This window comes from Thermobia domestica, chromosome 7 (assembly GCF_964235325.1).
Source record: "Thermobia domestica chromosome 7, izTheDome1.hap1.1, whole genome shotgun sequence".
Classification (NCBI taxonomy): domain Eukaryota; kingdom Metazoa; phylum Arthropoda; class Insecta; order Zygentoma; family Lepismatidae; genus Thermobia; species Thermobia domestica.
This window is the reverse complement of record NC_137460.1, coordinates 114027355-114048779: the sequence shown is the minus strand read 5'-3', so window position 1 is coordinate 114048779 and position 21425 is coordinate 114027355. Positions and strand designations below refer to the sequence as shown.

At 34.8% G+C, this 21425-nt stretch overlaps 1 protein-coding gene across 4 annotated transcripts in view; it reads left to right on the top strand.

The window, feature by feature from the left end:
- Nucleotides 1–21425, top strand: part of LOC145690362 (cilia- and flagella-associated protein 44) — a 253414-nt gene that overhangs the window by 176904 nt on the left and 55085 nt on the right. For all 4 annotated transcript variants that reach the window (XM_081765185.1, XM_081765184.1, XM_081765186.1 and 1 more), the window contains 3 exons: nucleotides 4112–4292; nucleotides 7180–7368; nucleotides 16243–16437. In XM_081765185.1, coding sequence (XP_081621311.1) covers nucleotides 4112–4292; nucleotides 7180–7368; nucleotides 16243–16437 — 565 coding nt within the window. The remainder of the gene's footprint in view (nucleotides 1–4111; nucleotides 4293–7179; nucleotides 7369–16242; nucleotides 16438–21425) is intronic.

The window sequence follows — 21425 nt, the reverse complement described above, 5'->3', positions numbered from 1 at the left end:
AGAAGAGAGGAGAGAAATAAATCTGTAGAATGAAACATGTTTTCTCCAGATTTAAAGATGGGTATGATATTAGATTGGAAAAGATACATTCCGAGAAACATCTATTAAAACAACGATAAAAGGTGGGTAAGTGAGTGCGCTGTTACAGAGAAAATTTGTACTGATATTGTCTAGATCAGGAGAACGGTGAGAAGATAGAAAATTATTGATTTCACTTCGTCTCGGGAGGTAGTAATTGTGGTCAGTTAGTGCGAAACCACAGATTGGATCTTAGGTAATATGGGTGAAATCTCAAGCTTAGAAAAACTATTGCTAAAGTACTCACTGAAAGCAACAGATCTGTGCTTCCCATCGAAACTGTTTGAATTGTAGTCTATTTCTTGCAGGATAAGGGATTGTTACCTACGGAAATTTATGAGCGTCCAGAAACTATTCGGTTCAGAAGTGAATTGACATGAAATATTTTCCACATATTTTTTATATTTCATACGAAGGAGATATTTGGAATGTCGCCTAATGTTCGAAAAAGACTATGTTTGTTCACTCGGAAACTGTTTCCACAGCATCCAAGCGCGATATTTATTTCGAAGAACAAGCGAGCTTCTGAATGAAACCACAGAGGGAACTGACGCGACCGTTTCAGTTTTCGCGGGACAAAGTCTTTGACAACGCAGAAATAATATCCATAAAATGTGAGACAGTATAAATTAAATCTGTAAAATTTAGTGTTATTTTATCACAAATACACTTGATGATGTCTCGGGACACTCAGGTTTATTTACTTATTTTTAATAGTCTTTACAGAGCCAAACTCCATATACAGAGGAACATAGCTCTACTGTAGTCATATAATTACATATGAAATACATATATATCTATATATTGAAAGAAAGAAAAAAGAGATTATAAATGTAAAGAAGGAAAAAATACAAATTAAATAATAAAAACAAAAGTAAAATGTAAGTAGTATATTTTTTTTAAAAAAAAATGAAAAATATGAAAAATAGTCTGGAGTACAAGTTCAAAATTCATAGAGATTTCTTGCTTAATTAATTGCTATTCTGTACATAATGTCTCTTCAAAGTATTATTTTTGAGAATACACAAATATACAGAGATAGGATAACAGAAGTCAAGATCCAGAATTGATGAAATCAACTGCTTGAAATCTTTTCAAGCTCTAACTATGAATGACTCCTGGTGGATGTAATGTGAGATCTCGTTATGGTAAATACTAAATTCTTACGCAATGATCGTTTTGGTATACTTAAATTAATATATTGGAGTAAATTACAATTATCTGCCACTAAGTTTACTGTTGTGTACAAATATATTTGTTGAATAAGAAAACGTCTACTGTAAAGATAGTGTATATCAAATTTAAGTAAAAGAGAAGAGTAAGAGATCTCATTTTTAGTTGCTAATATATGATGCAATTTGAAATAAAAGATGTTTCAAAAATTTTAATTGGACTCGTTCTATGTTATTTGCTTGTAATTTATGAATAGGATCCCAAAGAACACAACAATATTCCAACTTACTTCTAATCATCGCTATAAAGAGGTGTTTTAAAACTTGAATATTATGTAAGTCTCTTTTACTCCTTATTAAAAACTCTAGGGTACGTTCTTAGTCAATAAAACGCTTAGTGTAGGAAACCAAATCGAAGATTCTCTGGTAGCACAGAGGCGGGTGTATGATGTAATTATGTACTATGGAGTTGTAGAATCTTTTCCTGTTGATCGGAGAATGCTTCTCTCAGTTCTTTTAGCTCGGAAACCCTATGATGAATACCTTAAACAGAAACGAATCAAAAGTGCAGAGGAAAGTAACATTAAAGGTGAAAAAAGAAAACTAAGTGCTGAAGTTAAGAAACTGGAAGGAAAGAAGAAACAAATGGAATCATGTTTACAAACAAGAACAAGACGCTCTTGTAGAACAAATTCAGGAATTGAAAGCAAAACAAAATTCTCTTTAAAAGATGTAAATGTGAAGATTAACATGTCTCAGAGTTGGCAATATTAGAACTGATAGTGTGCCACGGTGGCTCAGTGGTAGAGCGTTTACCTTTGGTTCATCCCAGCTCGCGCTAGGCAAACTTTGTGGTGAACAAACACCCTGTGCGTGGGTTTTCTCGGGGTTCTCCCGTTTCCTCCTACTTTCTTCATTCCAGCATTTCATTTCTCATCATCACCGTCTGCTTTAGCCTAGACGGCATAAAATTCTGGAACATAAAATTCTAAGATTTCATTTCATTTCATTTTAGGAGTGATAGTAATAATCTCAGGGAGAGTTGGCAATATATTCTCGACTGCAAGTTATATTGCTCTTTATTGTTTTTTGAAGCAAAAAAAAAAGTTAATTTGCAATGTTAATGTATGTGGTACTATATCATACATATATTATATACTTATATGCTAATTTTGTGTAAATAACAATCACTCATATTGAACATAACAAATGGTAATTAAAAGAGTGTGTTGGACAAGTATGGAGATGGAGGAGGCCTTTAAAAAAAGTGTATGATAGAACTTGCCCCATATCTTCCCATTTATATTCAAGAATTTATGTCAGGGAAAACAAGAATTTGTGTCAGGAAATGTCAGGAAAATCGATCTTCACTTTTTTGTAGGAACCCTGATGTAGTAGTTGAAAGTTTACTTTTTTATTCTTTTACAATATTTCACTTTTTAAGTCTTTGGGATTTTGTCCTTACCTTTTGAGTATTGTACATAAATATTTAATTTTCTTTATGTACATCTTAATACTCAAGCAATATGAAATAACTGACATTATGATTCTTCTAGCAGTGGCAGATCTAGCTCGGGGCCGGGGGGGAGGGGTTAGGCCCTCCCCCTAGTTTTTTGAGTGACATAAATAATTGAAGCCATTATTTATATATTTTTTGAAAGTTTATAGTAAACTAATAATACCCTATCATAGTCTGGGTTCTAGTTGCCCCCCCTTCTAGTTTTCACCTAGATCCGCCACTGTCTTCTAGTCTGTATGTTTTATGAAGTTAAACTTTATATTCTTCTCTACTATAAGTATATTTACTTGTAAATTGATGTATGTATGCTGTTGCCTTCCTATCGCTTGCTAAAAATGTATATGTTTCTTAAAGTAAAATGAAACATCACTTTTATTTCCATGCTAACAGAAGAAGAGATAAATTCATTTTTTCAAGAAGGGTAATTATATTTAGTTTTTTATTATATTGATTTCATTTTCAACACATTAATCATGCATGCATTTTAAATTATTCACGTCTTATGAACAATGAAAGAATAACATATAGTACTCACCCATTTGTATTCTTTGGTGCAGAATAAACTTCCCGATGTTTCGGTTAAATACACGAGTAAATTTTAACGAGAATATTGAGGCTTAAATAATGTCGTATATTAAGATTTTCATATGCTTATTGTTTTTTTATCTATTTTTAAATATGGATACAAATTTAATTTTTTCCCTACAATAATACTTCTCCTAGATTTCATTACTACAAGGGGGAAAGCGGTATTTTGGATTAATGACGTAAGTGAACTTGATAAATTTAAACAAGAATGTGCACACGCTATTGGTAAATTCATTTACAACTATCATAGAAAAGGATTGTGTCATCTAAATTTGGTTGCCTTCAGGATTGGTTACAGAGTAATAACTGTTGATACTTAAAAGCAACAAAAAGTAATAAATTCACTTTAATGAAAAAAAAAAAAAAAATGCGAAAAATATTTGTATAGACTTGTGTCAGGACTGCAGTCTAATATCTAGAGCCTTTACTTCAAATAGTAAATAAAAGTTCACAGTAGTATTTCGGAATCATGCATTATTGATGAGGGTTTAACACACAAAAAAAAAAAAAAAAAAAAAAAAGTAGGTGCACCTACATTATCTGTTATTTATATCATGCCTAAATTACATAAAAAGGAAGTTCCTATTGGGCCTATCAATTTCAGATGGTCCCAGGATAAGTTTTTCCTATATATAAAATTCTCCTTACTTTTGGCCGTAAGAGTAAAGAGCGAAGTTTGACACTAATAGTACTACTAACATCATCAACAACAATAACAAGTATTTAAGAAGTGATGAACTTGTTACGTTCACAGAAAGAGTAAGATAGAAGAGGTAGAAACAGCTGTTGTGGAGGAAGAAAAGAAACCAACATTAGAAGAAATATTCCTGAATTCCATACAGCATATCTTGAGCATGAAAATGAAACCAAGGACTCGTCGGGCCGTTCACAAATATAAAGATAGAAGATTGGCACAACTCGGAAGAAAAAGTGAGGTGAATTTATTTTATTACATTGCTTTATACTACAGGGTGACCCAATAAAATTTTTCCATACTTTAAAGGCTAATAAAATAGAAAATATTGCAGATAGAAAGTTTTTACTGAAAAATATAAAATGATATTAAAACAGTTTGTAATTACTTTGCACTGATTTGTTCTGTTCTTGCACTTTACTGTCTCACAATCTCGATATTCCAACGGTGAACCTGTTGTTTGGGAGTTGTCGACCCAGTGCAAGATAGTCTTCTGATCAGGAACATTTTCACTACGTGGAATAGCAAATTCGAAGCGAGAAGCTCTTTGCACTGTAATCACAGAATTGCTGTTTTTGAAAAACTGTTTGACTGTGTATGCGCGATGATCTCCTGATCAAACCATAATGGTGACTGAAATCGGCAGGAGAGGTAAACAGAAGCGATGACCCCCACTCCTCTTACCCCTCCACTGAAAGCGCTACACCTAGTCAAAACGTGGGTAGTTTTATTCGGTGTTACTTACAATAATTGTATTGCCAATTGCTGTGTAATTTCAATACACAATAGAACAGAATAATTACAACAAATGTCTGTTTCCAATATTTTTTGTTTTATTAATCTTTAAAATGTGGGAGGTTTGATCGGGATACCCTGTATTACTGTATTTGAATTACTGTGCATTTTTTCGCGACATACAAAATGGAATTTTTCTTTATCATATGAAATCACGAACTTTCATTAAGCTCTAACTCTACTCTCTTGCTCGCCTACCACTTTATAGCCTTGACCGTTCTCAGATTCAGTGGACCTTCCCAGTGAGAAACGCTAAGGAAAGTCAGCATTTGATCTGATAGTTAGTTATCTTATAGTAAGTTGTCTTATAGTAAGTTATGAAAATATACCCAGTATGTGCTGCAATTTATTTATTTATTTATTTATTTATTTTTTTGTAACCATTTGTTTAAAAAATGGAGGTTGTCTTGGATTCACAAATATACGGTAGCTATTTCATCATGTCACTTGAAGTCAATTCTTATTTTCCACTAAACTTAATCGCATCAATAATATGCAACAAAAGATATATTTATTTTTGTCAACAAGTTTTCTACTGTATATAGACATCTTATAATCATCATAAAGCTTTACTCAAACACTATTTGTCCTAATACAACAATACTCTTTCCATTATCTGAATGGTTATTTGACAACCTTTGTATTTTATTGTTTTATTATCATTTTTACGAAAGTATTTTAAGCCATTTATACCAGTTTTATTCCACGTGTCTTCTTTATTGAATAAAATGCACGAAAAGCAAAAGAGTGCATTAGCTGCACGAGAGTTACACATTCATTCTCACTTTTCGCATTCTCCCTTATGTCATGTAGATTGTATTCTAATTAGGTAAATAGCTCACGTGACATTAATGCTGTCTGCCGAGTGGAGCCACAACTATTGTGAGAGAGCAAAGAGTATTGTATGGAAGTTATCGCTGTTTCTAATTCTTCGCTTTGTGCGAGGTTAATTCGGTTCTGTCCAACAGCGCACGGCGCCAAATGCGTGAGGTGTCAACATTTTAGTGTGCCCATTCTCAGTAGACTCAATCACGATATTCCTGTCAGCTTCCGCAACTTTGAAGGTAGAAATAACATTAAAGCAATGAAACCGGAAGTCCGCAAACAGGAAACGTCCATCGCTATATTACGAAGTTTCGTCTACCCATGAACGTGCGTGACCGTGCTCTTCAATTTCAGATACAGCTTGGTTTGATAATGACGTTGCAAATGCAAGCATTAAAAAATATATATCAGTTAATGTATTTGTATATTATTGTTGTAATGCTATTGTTTTTGGGTAACGCGTGGGCACGTGACCGTGTGGTCTACATTAAAACCCGCACCTGTCAGTAACAAGACATACGTAAAATGTTAGGTATGTGTTTATAAAGTCACATCCTTATAAAGTTTATAAAGTTTTATTCGATCTTCATGAGACTGACTTAACTTGTCGAACAAGTGCCCGAAACCATTCAGAAAAACTTACAGACGCTATCAATGGAGTTCACTTACCATTTTAATAATTTGGTTAATAACAAAAATTAATTTTAAAATCATTCCTTGTGCATGATTTGAAATTATACTATAGATATATCTTACCTACAGTAAGAAATGTAAGTTGCCGTACCCTGTTTACATTCTGATAATGATGTGAAAGTTCTAATGATAATACTCTTTAATGTTTAACTAAACGGAAAACAGCAATCAATACGCTGTAACGTTGCTCACCGTTAAAAAATAAATAAATAAAGAGACTGTTATATCAATTCATAGGTGTTCATAACTTTATTGCAAAGTCTAAAATATTTGTTTTGCACTTCCTCCAGATTTGTGGCTTCTAAGAATATGTAATCACTACCACAGAAACAATTCCGCAGATAAGTGTAACTTCCCTAATGATAAAACTAAACATTGTCATCGCCTAACCTAAGGTTATGACATAAGAGCTAAAGCAAGAATTTCGGTGAGCAAGTTCCTTACCTTTTATTTGTCATTCTTCCATGTTTATTGCAAAAATTGTTTATTGATTGCTTCAAATCAGATCGGATCGCGCAGCCAGAGTTGGAACGATAATTCTAGCAGTCTGGGAACTCAAGTGGTACTTTACGACTCAAAGGGACAAGGTTCAAGACAACCAACAGAAACAGAAAAGGTATATTAAACATTGCCATTTCTTATTTTACTTTATTAGCTTCCCTTATCCTAAGAACGTAACGACGATTTGGGTAATTCGATCCAGAAAATCACGTTCTCTTTCAAGTTTAGAGACCCAACTATACATTCATTTGGCTAACTTCGAGATAACATTTCTGTTTTATCATTTTTAAATCATATGTCCTTTATTATTTCAGTGGGAAGAATTTCGGAAGGCAAAACCTGATCCTACGAAAATAGATCCCGCAGACCTGGAGAGATTGAAAGAAGCTGAAATGAGCATTGGTGACTACAAATTGAAAACAGCGCCTGATTATAAAGTTCCTAAAGAAAAAAGGATAACGACTGAGATGAAATATGAAGAACTTCTACAAACCAAGAGAAAGGTAAAATTAAATTTACCTGTAGTGTTCTACTTGCAGTGGGTAAATGTGTAAAGAAATATATACTATTATAAGAGGAGTAAAAGTGGCTCACTCTTCAAGTCATACTGCTATAGTTAGGAACGTCAAAGTTGGACCGAAAACTCTTTTTATCACAGAAGCAAAGTGTAATAAACGACTTTTTAAAATAGTATTCTAAGGTGAGTAAAAGTGTGTTCGATTTTTTGCCAAGAATATCTGACGAACCCCTGAAGTTAGAGAAATTAAACTCAGCATATAAGCTCCTTATTAAAGTTAACTAAACACGTGTGTGACAGATTTTTAAAATTCTACATTTAAAAAGGGAAAGGGAAGCTAATTTCATTCATATTGTAATTTTCGGTGTTATATTCATAAAATGCAGAATTTAAGGATTTGTTTTAAATAGAAGTATGAAATTTGGTATATAAACTTTCGGGTGCAAATAAGACGAAATACGAGTTTCAACAGGCAAAGGAGAGCAATTTCTGTAATATTCAAATTTCTGATGCTCTATACACAAAACGCTGAATGTGAGAATTCGCTAAAGTTGAAAGTGTGAAATTTGATGTGTAAACTGTTGATTTCAAAGAAGGCATTTAAGTATTTTCCGAAATTCTCGTTCCTACGAGAAGAATGGGGTTAATTTCTGTAATACCTATAGTCAAATTTTCCTTTGTTATTCATTTATTTATTCAGTAAGTGTCCAATATGAGCACTTGCTTACTTTACAGCTATAATATTCGACATATGAATCTTAATTAAAGATAAGGAAATCTGTATTTCAGCATTTTCGAAAGTTCCTTTCTTAAAGAAGCAAAGTTCTATGATATTCAAATTTCCGGTTTTGTATTTATTAACCTTATTATTCCCGTGCGAAGAACCAGGTACTTCTGCTAGTAATTAAATAAGTAAAAAATAACGTAGATTGATTATGTAGCAAATGGAACAAAAGAGTATGTCAGTAAACGTATGTCAAAAATACATATTTTTAAAATTAAAAGATTAAAAAAATATTAGTATAAAAATATAATTAATTTATTGTTATTTTTTATTATCAGCCCTTAGTGTCTGTATAGCCAGGCCGCTTAGTTTTTGTATCCTTTTATCTGAGGTAGCTATATTTTGCTTAGGCTTATTTAAAAGCTAAACATATGTCCTTGTGCCATACATAGTCAAAAGGATAGATGACTAATGAGAAATGAAAGACAACACGTTGTGGGCTGGTAGATTGCAATACTGTTTATTCACAATAGATACCTTATAAATCAAGCCATGTATTGAAGTGGTTGTAGAACTTGGTGAAACAGTCTTGGCTCTCCTGTCACGGCATTATCTCCAAAATTGCGGTTGAAGCCTCTGATCTTTAAAGGTGACATGTGAATTGTTTTTATCCGTATGCATTCAATGAATGACTTGTTTTATTAGAAGTTTGAATATTAATCTAAAATAAAAGAAACAAAACACTAACGGAATACCAAACAATGAAGTTATTGTTCAACAGTTTTGAAACATAAGGAAGTCACTTTTGTTATCTCGTCTCCCGACAAAACGAAAAAATGGATTTAGCAGGTTTTGCTTCTATACCCCTAAAATGATCTCCCTGATTTCGTTTTCATCTTGTGCTAATAGTATAAGGTGCTGAGTATTGTAACTTACAGCACGCAAAGAAACACTCATTAAGTTTCATTTCAGATTTCGTGAGAGGCTTTAGTACATCGGTTTGACTACTAGGTGCGCGTAATTGTTGTGTGACCATTGAGCACGTAAGAAAAGCTCATGTGCAATGCTCCAGCAAATATATTGTAAAGAGAGGCCGAGAGTTTGGTATACCATAGCGTACAGTGCGGAAAGTGCTGCGGAAATTAGTCTTGCCAGCTAATGTTGATGATCTGAAGAATCGGATCGGATCGGCTGTGGGTAAGGTTGACCAGGATATACTCCGACGTGTGTAGGTGGAGTTGAGACTACCGTGTAGACGTGTGTTGTGGACATGTGCTTTGTGATTAAAGGAAACTATATCGAGCACTTGTGACTTGGTGAGTTTTAATTTTCATGCTATTAGTTTCAATGGTCTACTCCTTATATGTAGAGAGGACTGGCCTAAATGCTATTAGTTTCAATTACAAATGGACTGGCTGATTCTGTTCGTATCTTGTGTTAATATATATATATAGGGTGTCTCACCTAACTTTGCGACCTCAAATATTTCCGAAATGACAAAAAATGTGACAAATCTAGTTACGTAAGAATGTACACATGTCAGGGGCCTATAAAATTCTGTAAAGAACAAGTGTTCTCTTGGGTCCCATCATAGGACCCCAGAGGCCAACTTGAAATTTCGAATGGAACCCTCCCCCCCCCTCTATTTTTATTGCAGATTCTGATTCTGCGATCAAAACTAAGCAACTTTAACCTGAAGCACTTTTTCGTTATTCTAATAGATGGCGGTGTAATCGCAAAAAATGAATATCATCGTACGTACGTCCACTAAATTTGCGACCTCAAATATTTCCGAAATGACAAAAATGTGATAAATCTAATTACGTAAGAATGTACACAAGTCAGGGGGGTGCGCTGAAACTACGCAAACTTTTACTTCCTTATCTGCTGACACACATAAAGCCTTAATAAGTAGGCTACAAAATTGAAAATTTCGCAGAAAAAGTTGTGCAACGTTGCCATGATTACCATAAGCATATCGACTAATAAAAACAGTCGCAAAAACGCAAGTTGTTTTATAACGAGATTTTCGTTATATTTTATATTACCTAGTTCGAAGATTAAAATAAATAACACATCACCATTAGCACATTTATTTTTTATATATATTTTGCAAGAACCATCTATTATCACACATTAAAATTATATACAGCACAACTTACTTTTATTCTCAGATCTCCATGAAAAACTTTCTGTTGTCATAGGAACACGAAACTGTAACTATCATTATATAAATATCTATCTCAACATATATTCTACATTTTTTCTTCTTCTTCTTCACAACAGGTTGTACACTTTTAAGCACCGTTGCCCAAAATAGCTGCAATTAAAAATAGAAGTAATTCACAGATATCAGATATACAATATCGTTATGTATATATATGGCTTCCAACTAGGACTTCTTAAATTGGTTACAATTGAAGAAAGAATCCTGGACCGTTACATATCTTACATACGTGGTTACCTTACTTTCCGAATATCCCTTCCATATATAAATTATAATACATATATATTAATTTCATTTTGTCTCAATAATATTCTTACATTCATTTAATAATTAATTCCATTTTAATTCTATAAAATTATCGACGAAGTGAACTTATTCAAAATGCGACCTTTTTGCTAATTATTTAGGTCCTAAAATAGATTCTTTAACTCAATATTATTCGAGCTCATTGACAAATTAAATTAAAGTATATTGAAATACTACATAACTTATTTCTTCCATTTGGGCATAATTAAGACGATTATAAAAGACCTTGAAAGCACAATATTGATAAGTGAAGCGAATCACAAAGAAATCATAACAATACTCAAAGTGAAACAAAACAAGACTTCCACTAAATTTGGTTAACGATCTTATTTCGCTAAATCGGAAATGATGATTATTATTAGACTGTTTCAAATGTTTAGACTACATATTTGGTTTTCCTGCGATGTGATGAATGCCGTCTTCTCTCTTTTTTCCGGATACTAGAGGCACTATCACCCCTCTCAGAATAGCTTTCAGGTATATCACTTTCTTCTATAGCTAGTCTGGGTTCAATTGGCATATGTTCTCTGTTGATGATCGGATCAGGATTACCATTTACGGTGATAATCTTTTCCTTGATAGTATTTATTTCTTCCTGTAATTCTCTAATCTGATTGCAATGCTCGGAGATTGGAAGACCATTACAATATGAAAAGGAAAGTTTTTGTATTTTGCAACAGGAAACATCTTCCCTAGAATTCTAAAGGTCCATTAGACCAATATGTTCGTTAAATATCACGTAACACGGACTGATAAAGTAAAATCATTATTTCACACTAGTGCGTAAAAGCACATATGACAAAGGAGATTTCACAGGAGAACAAATTTACAAAACCTGGATAAAGTGCAAAGAAACTTAATTGATATACAGGGCTATTGTAAATGATCTTCCCGATTTCAAAGGTTAATAACTAACGTGTGTTTAGTCACAATGACATGCTGCTTGTGTTAAATGAGAGAAAACTCAATTTTTTTTTTTTTTTTTTTTTTTTTTTTTTTTTTTTTTTGTAGACACCTGCGTGTTATGTTACTTGTGAAAGTTGCTCAAGATGAGTGCTGTTTGTAATTCAACATACATCAGTTTATTAGTCTAATTATTGGCACACTTTTTTTTACATCCCAGAGTCAGGAGATCCATTTGCTTCTTAAATGCGTTCTCTAAGTTCAGTTAAATTGTTAGGGAGAGGTGGCTGATACTCTTGGATTTAACACAACCCTAACTTCGTTGAAAATTCCGCTTCACATGGAAGTAGTTTCACATGGAAAAACGTTGCCCTGTCTTCGTTTCCTGCTATCTAGATTTACTGTTATCCTAGTTGCGGAATGCGTAACTACACATCAGCTTTAACAGCCACATAGTGTCTTCTCGGTTTTTCTTCGAAGAAGTTGATTATCATGAGTCCCCTTGCCTCTCACGACTTGGTTGTTTAAAATTGGCAGATGAACAAACTGTAACTGATGTTTCACAGCATGTGCTCAAACTGCGCACTTTTCTTGGTCTGTCAGTGAGCAATACGATGGTAAAACACAAGTAGTGCATTCCTGATGACGTCCAGTTCAACGAGTACAACTTCATCAATAACCCTTTGACAAAGATTATCGAAAGTGTTTGGCATTGTTTGATATACTCTGATATACTTCATTTTCTTCATTATTTTCGTAGACATGTGACTAATGTCATGTTCAGCAGCTTTATGAGTGCTAAGTTGAGTATTTTCAACAAATGACTGCAACATCAAGCTCTTTGTCGCCGATATCGGTCAACATGGAATGTTACAATCCTTTATAGTTACCGTTTCCTCGACGCGTCTTACGATGCATTCGACAGTAGATCTCGAAATGGGATTGTATAGAACGCGATTTTTTTTTTTCGTTAAATATTACCCTTACCTCAGCACATGACCTTTGGTGATTGCCCCATCCTCGTATCATCAACAAAGTTAGAAATTTACTTTGAGAGCTCTAATACAAACCAGTTGAAATACAGCTTGAGTGTTCTCTGTAATAATGCTTACAGCTATCAATATCTAATACCTGCTACATTGCTGGACCGTAATTTATAATCAACCATAAGTATTTACAGAACATGATATAGGGGTGACACATATATGTCTTCTAGTCAAATGTTATTTGTTCCACTAAATTTATAAGAGCACATTTGCTCTCTTAGATCTACCGATCAACTTTACATGCTTATATTTACTTTCACTTCTCAGATGGAATTACATGCAGTTTCGAAACAAATCATAATTATGCACATCAACATAACCATAACAACAAAATGATTATGTTCATTTAAACTTTTATAGATCCACCGATCAACCTTACGTGTTCACTTTCACTTTTACCTCTCAGGTAAAATCACATGGGGTGATATCAATAAAAATAAGTAACTACTCCTGAGAAGTCCTGCTCGAGAATCGGAGTAACTACACCTGGAGTAATCTCCTCCCTCAATTTCGTATCAATAAAACAAGCCACTACTCAGGTCTAGTCTGCTCCAGATTTATGAACGTTTACTCGCGCTTCCTCTGCACGTAGCACTGAGTCGTATCAATAAAAGAAGTGATTACTCATTTCTCCCATTCATCGCGCAGTCATTTCGTTGTTTTTAACCTATGGCGTAATATCTTAAAAGCCATGAAACGGGCAAGTAGCAACGATAGCTTCAATCAAAGTGCATTTGTGGATATTCTAAAAGAGTTTCCAGTGGTACTTTCAAAGTCACAGCTACCAGAAAGTAAACGAAGGAAAGCCGAAACTTTGAAGGTAATTACAGTGAAATGCAACGAAATATCAAATACATCTACGACTGAGACACAAATTTAAAAGAGAATCTTTAATATTCGAGCGAGAATAAAACAAAAATAAAAAAGAAGAAAAAATAAAAAAAGAAAAACGGGAAAGAAGAAAGTAATACTGAAACCATGGGAATGAACCTATTTGAGCTGATGGATGTTGATTGGAATCCAGCAATATCAAGATTAACACGACAAGCGCATATCACGTGTTGTCCAAGGTCTTTGTAGATTGTTTAGCTTTAAGAACGAAATCAGACACTTGGCTCCTTTGTTTTCTTTTTAAAAAAGTGCAGCCACCCACGTCATAAATCACGTCCATCTGATTGCGTTTTCCACACCATACGTGTCCCCTTTCGCCCTGACATAAAAAAAAATACATTCTCATGTATACACCCTTTCTATCAACGTTGAGTTGAGTTGATTATTAGTTTAATGTCCTTTTCAGTAGCGTGCCACAGAACCCACTGATTAACGTGGAATCCAAACCACATGAGCTCCTGCCGGGAATCGAACGCGGGTCTCCTATGCCAAAGGCATGTACGCTAACCGCTTAGCCACGAAATAGCTCTTCCTATTAACGTATTACTCTCCAAAATACTAGGTTTCTTTAATGCCACTTGTGTATAGTCAAGTGCTCCGATAAGACCCGGAAATGTATATTGTTCTTGCCACTCTGCCTTTGCTGTTTGTATATTACGCACACTTCCGAAGACAATCCATTCTCATGTAGTCATAGACAGTACTTTGAGCCACACCAGAATCCCCTGACATTCCGACCTGGAATCCCGGATCACTCACGTAACGCAAGGAAACCAAGGGCACCGATTTCTCTGTAAATTTGAGGGGGGGGGGATTCAGATGCAGAAGGTATATATCTCAGGATTTTAAGACAAATTGCACTCTAATTATGCCAAATATTGTACATTCATAAATACGATAGGGGGCCCACATAAGCTTTGGGGCGCTCAGGCCCCCTGGCCCCCATAGGATCGACGCCCTTGAAGAAAACCCGCATCTTTTCATCATTACGTAGTCCACCACCCCGAATTTCGGTTGATTCTCCTTAAAAAATGTTGTGCTAATCACTACATTTTCTTTCATAAACTTATAATGCTTTTTGTAATCTCCATTTCCAACATTTCTATGCAGTTTATAAGTTTTTCTACGTAGTAAAACAATCATATAGCTACTCTGCCATATTTCGCACGGAGTCACCTATTTAGCTTGCTCCACAAATTTGGAGAAGTTACTAGCATCACAGAGGAGTCTTTGATTTTTATTGATATCAAACGCGTAGTAGTTACTCGGCTCGAGAATAGAGGTGTGGTTACTTCAAAAGGGCGGGACTTCTCCGAGGTCAGCCGAGACGACTAGTGCTCAGTTCTCTTTTTATTGATACCAATGCGAGTAACTACTTCAAAATTGGGCGTAATGAGTAACTTCTCCGTTTTATTGATATCACCCATGCTCTATATTCAAATCAAATCGTCATTATACATATCTACATAAACATGACAAAAATGAATAACCTAATTCTCTTTTGACACTATGTCCGATTATTAATTCCCAACGAAGAGCTATAGTTAATCAACTTTCATAGTGTCCATAAAGTCAGAGAAAAGATCTCAGTTCTTGAAGAATATTATTACAAACGTATTTGTTTGCAAGTCTTAGCACTAACATCACACAGCATGTCCAGTTCTTGAACCAGCTTTTCGTTTTCAACCTCAGGTGACGTACAATGATATTACTTTGCGATTTATGTTACCTAGGAGAACAACGAAAAAAATACATAAACTAAAAATTGCGTATTTTCGGTCGCAGTATCCCAATCTGCATTAATGTAGAGGATTTCTATTTGAAATTTTGGGAAGATGAAAGCAACTTCATTTTATGTTAGTTGAATAGATCTTTTATAGTGATTGGATACGTACTTAAATTGCAAGTGTATTTCTCGAGGTATTTAGTTTATCATCAGCTCTAGATGACGTGATATTATTATTATTATTATTATTATTATTATTATTATTATTATTATTATTATTATTATTATTATTATTATTATTATTATTATTATTAAGCTCCATCTAGTAGAATAACGAAAAAGTGCTTCAAGTAAAAGTTGTTCACTTTCGATTACAGAAGTAGAATCTGCAATAAAAATAGGGGGTTTCCATTTCAAACTTTCAAGTTGGCTCCCGGGGCCCTATGATGGGGTCACTGGGGGTATTTGTTGCTCACAGAATTTTATAGGCCCCTGACATGGGTACGTTGTTGCGTAACTTGATTTGTCCTATTTTTGTCATTTCGGAAATACTTTAGATCGCAGAGTTAGATGTGCGTACGATGATATTCATTTTTATGCAATTACAGCGCCATTTATTAGAATAACGAAAAAGTGTTTCAAGTAAAAGTTGCTTAGTTTTGATCGTGGAATCAGAATTTGCAATAAAATTGTGGTCCCTAGTCCATTTGAAATTTTCAAGTTGGTCCCTGGGGCCCTATAATGGGACCCTTGGGGGCACTTGTTGTTCACAGAATTTTATAGGCCCATGACATGTGTACATTCTTACGTAACTAGATTTGTTACATTTTTTGTCATTTCGGAAATATTTGAGGTCGCAAAATTAGGTGAGAGACCCTGTATATATATTAACACAAGATGCGAACAAAATCAGCCAGTCTATTTGTAGTAGTCCTGTATTGTTTGGGTTTATTTTGGTATGGGCAATTGTGTAGATTTTGTTCTAACTTGTGAATTGTTTTGATCATTTTTTTTCTGTTTACTATCGTCTTTTTCAGATCTTTGATATGAAAGAAGAGTTTAACGCGAAGATATATGCTTTCAGAGAAAGAAAGAAAGAAATCATTAAACAATTGACACAGTTAGATAAAGAACTAAAAGAAATTCATAAGGAACTTAATGAAGAGGATGTCAAAGAACCACCGCCAATTCCATCTATGAATCCCTCAGAAGAACCGGAGAGAGAACTGGAGGTACAAGATTTTTACTTTCGAACAATCTTTTAAGTTAATGATGAATGCAAAGATGACTCCATCGTTTGAGCATGGTGTCGTGAACTCCAAATCACAAATATCTTTACCAGTAACGGTTTCTAGTTTAGTGCCTGGGAGCAATAAACCTGTGCTAAATTATTAATATTTTAATATTCATTGACTGTACAAATGCCCCTGATATAGAGGAATTTAAGCTTAATTCCGTAATAAAAGTTCCATATGAGTTGGAAAACGTGTAACAGAACCAGGGAATAATGTAACAGAGTCTATTCACAGTCGTATTAGCATATTTCCACCCCCCTCCTCGGGCTATTTGGGCCACGCAGTGCCGACTGCGACCGGGCGCGTCTACGATTGCGGATTGTGGAACGACCTTCAAATTTGAGGGTCAGCTGCGAAATAAGCAGAGAAATCTGACGAATAAGCAGTCGCGGATAATTGGCTGAGGTAGTCAACCCCGACAGAAAAACACTGCTGCCTTGCAGTCGGTAGAGGGATTTACAAAGGGAAGGGAAAGAAGACCCTGTCCAAAAAAAAAAAAAAAAAAAAAAAAAAACTCCTGGTCCTCGAGGTAGGGGGTTGGGCGTGAGGCTAACCACCTCACACTGGAAAAGAGAATGGTTACGAAACCCAACAAGCAGCCTCGGAAGGAAATAGGACACAACGGAGACCGACCTAAGCAACAGAAAAAGAACAAAGATTGGTAATCGCAACGTGGAATGTAAAGTAGGAAGACCAAAGAGAAGATGGATAGATGACGTGAGATGTGATCTCCAAAAGATGAAAGGAAGAGGATGGAAACATATGGCACGAGGTAGTAAGAAATTGATCCTGGCTGCTTGTACAGGAGGCCAAAGCTTACCCCGAGCTGTAGCGCCGAAGAGTAAGTAAGTAAGAAATTGATATTCCCCCGCCGTTCGATTTGTGCAAGTGGAAAAGATCAACTTACCTCAGTGAATCAAGGAGAGGTCACCGTAAAGGGAAGACAAAGGAGAAATCACCCTACTTTTGGTATCAGCACGGTTTATGCCCACTTTCATTAGTCGTCCGTCTTTTTTAACCTAAAGGGAAAAATTATAAGACGTGAAATTGAAAGATTTTTTAGTTTTTTACTTTCAAGCTCAGTAACGGCGCACCCTATATATCCACAAAGTGATCGAAAAACAAAGAGTCCCAAGTGCCCATGAAAAATGAATTGGTTATACAAAAATACTAAAAGTACGAGGAGCAATCAAGAAATTCCCGGAATTTTGTTGTAGCTCTTTATTACAACAATATAAGAACACAATTATTTATTCGCCTTTAAAGTTGGCATCTTCGGAACACACACACACACTTGTTCCATCGCTCCTGCAATTGGTGGAAACACCGATGAAAGGCCTCTTTTGATATCTTCTGAAGTTCAGCTGTCACATTAGTTTTAATCTCTTCTACGTTGGTGAAACGTAAAAAGTCTATTTTTAGCTTTGGGAAGAGCCAAGCATCCGATAGTGCTAAACAGTTTTTAACGCTACCAAACTCTCTGAATCAGATTTTCCCCCAATTTGCGCATAAACTTGATGTTTACGCGTTGAAATTGCACCCACTGATCAGCACACATTCCTCCGTTCAGCTACACTAGTCGTACACTGCCTGTTAAAACATGTTCACATTTGTTAAGTTCCGAATTAGGCAACCTAGGGACCGTATTGGCCAAGATTCATTGTGATTGCATCACAAATGCGAGAACTACAACATTCAGACAACTTTTTGACTCTCCCTCGTATTATAACACAACACTAAAAAAAGTAAACTAAAAGCCCTTTCGTTAAGAGCCTGCCTTACTAAAAATAATGCAAAATTCACCATTTTTATTTTGCTTGTTTATTCATAAGTGAAAGGAGATAATGAAATGAAACTTACCACAATCATAGATAATGTTATTCTACAACAGAAAATATGAACCTGAAGAATGTTCAGTGCTGCTATCCATAGAAATTACAGTGTTGCCAGAATAACAATTTCCCTAAAATCTAAGTTAAGGCAGCGATTAGAGGAACAAACTCAATTGCATTTGATTACGTATCACGTTGTTTTGGTTCGCTGTGAACTACTTTTTAAATAGCATTATTACTTAGTTTTAATAACTGCATGTTAAAACTATTTTGTTTATTACAAACTAAATACAACTATTATTTGAAAAGTAGTTCACAGGAAACCAAAACAACATGATACGTAATCAAATGCAGTTGAGTTCGTTCCTCTAATCGCTGCCCTAACTTAGATTTTAGGGAAATTGTTATTCTGGCAACACTGTAATTTCTATGGATAGCAGCATTGAAAATTCTTCAGGTTCATATTTTCTGTTGTAGTACAGCATTATCTATGATTGTGGTAAGTTGCATTTTATTATGTCCTTTCACTTATGAAAAACAACCAAAAGAAAACTTGTAAATTTTGTGTTATTTTTAGTAAGGCAGGCTCTTAAACATGGAAGGGAAGAAGTACGAAGAAAAAGAAATTTAAAGAGACAGAAATAGCAGTGAAGCTTTCAGTTAATCATCATTACACTTTGGATTGACATGCACTAAATGACGGTATTAGAACTTCTTTAAAAGAACAATATTAACCAGCTTCAACAAAAGCGCTAAAATGTAGAACTAGAAAATAATAAAAGCACTAAAAAAGCAGATAATAATAATTCGAGCTTAAGAACTGAAAATAATTCATTACCATTATCTGTAAAAAATTTTGAAGTCTGTGCCAAGCCAAAGAAATGTAATATTTCATAAAATTATCATTCAAACTAATTTTATATTACACATTAATTTGTTTGGCATGGCGCAGACTTTAAACTTTTTTTTTATATATAGATGAAGAGATAAGCTGAAGGAGATGGTTATGATGAAAACGAATGAAATGGTAGAATGTAGAAAATGAGAGGAAACTGGAGAAACCCGAGAAAAACCATAAACACAGTGTTTATGCACCTCGAAACCCACTTGACGCGAGCCGGGATCGAAGCTGGGACCTCACGTACCAGACGTGAACGTTCTAGCTCTGAGCCACCGCAGCTCCCTTAATACACATCACAAACACCTTAGTGTCGAATACTGTGACCATGATATGACTATTTCTAAGAAGTTGGAATAATAATACAAGGGATTGAAAATTTTACTTTCTTCAAAAGGTTGTATTTCGAAAAAGTGCTTAGAAAAGTATCACATCCAATTATTTATATAGTTTACAATTAACTTAGAGATCGTAATGCTGTTTAAGGAATCTGATATCTGTCATTCTAATATGAGGGTCAATAAAGTGCATGTCTTAGTTGCCTTTGATTTTAAGTCAGAAGAGTAAAACTAGAGCGTGGTTTATAAAAGGAAATGAAATCTTTCAGTTTTACGTTCCATAGTATGCCGGCAAGGATAAATAAGATGATGATGATGAGAAATGAATGAAATGGAGGGATGAAACGGGATAACCCCGAGCAGACCCCCACACACGCTTTTTGTCCCCCACGAAGTTCACTTGGCGCGAGCTGGGATCGAACCAGGAACCCCATGCACCAGAGATGAACGTTTTACCACTGAGCCACCGCGGCCCCTTAGAGTGTGGTTTATTCGTGGCGTTATTTCTATTCTCCGACTATGTCTAAGTAGTGTATTTCTGTCTAGACACTCTATCCTGCTGGGGAATTCTGTCTTCTCCCAGCAGAATAGCGCTCATTTCTATGCAACCGGAGCAACCCAGCGTGCTTCACTTGGTGTACACCTTCTGTCTTGGTCTGGTATTTCTCCAAACCGAAGTGATATCATGCATGTATAGGACGCTTTCTGACCACTAGCCGGAACTCTGCAGCTATTGTCTCCCAGCTATCTCAAGGTCTGCAACGGGTATGGGACACCATATCGTAGGCAAACATCCAGCATCTGTCCGAACAGCTACTTGTACGAACAACCGTTTTATGTAGCTACTTGGGGTGGTTATATTAAAGTGAGTACTGTATTACTTAAACATCCTATATAGCATACTTGGAATGACCTACGTGGACCATATGTTGCAATCACTACCACATAGAATCACCTTCTTTTTCTGTTTCAAGTTTGGGTCAGATCCTAGCAGACATTCTTAAATGCTTTTTCACCAATATATCTATCCACATACTTTCAAATATAAAAACCACCTTCTTTAAATTGGTATCGTACTAGGAGCGATTCTCGGGATATTGATATCACATGGCGATTAGTGTACGGAAGAGTTGTAACTCCTGTAATGCTTCATAAATGGAAGAAATTTCCAACACCTAATTGTCCCTGGTATAATAAATAAATAAATAAATAAATAAAAAGAAAAGCAAGAGGAGACGTCCAACACATGATTTTTACTTACCACTATGTTTTTACTGTATGGAAATTTGCTGACCTACCAGTTCATCGTCTACTAAAAATTTCTTCCGTAAGTCTAATTCAAAAAGTGTCTGGCAATACATAATCGTAAACCATCTGTTGAATTATCAAATTATTTGCTAATTTTGTCAAATAATGTAATTTGTACTTTTGCTTCTGAGTGGTTTCGAAAAATAATTTCTATATCATCATACCCTAAATGCTTCAAAGGATGACTTCGTCATTGTATATACATAGAATATTTGTGTGCTCAAGTCCACGGAAATATTGATAATTTTAACAGTTATTGAGGAATTAATAATGTTCTTTATTCTATATCAAGTAATGTCATAAAATTTAATTTTTATATATTTTTTATTTCACATTATATAAATTATTTATCATGTAGATTATAGTGTGTTCGGTTCAAAATATACTAATAAAGAACGAAATATCTCGGAAAACAATAGTGGTAAATCAAACAAGGTTACTATAGTGCATTCGCTACTCGCTTGTGTTCAAGCTAGGGAAATTATGTGGTTTGCTGTGCGTTAGAAAGTTAAGAGATATTTTTGATGTGCTGAGTTCAAGTCCCCTGTA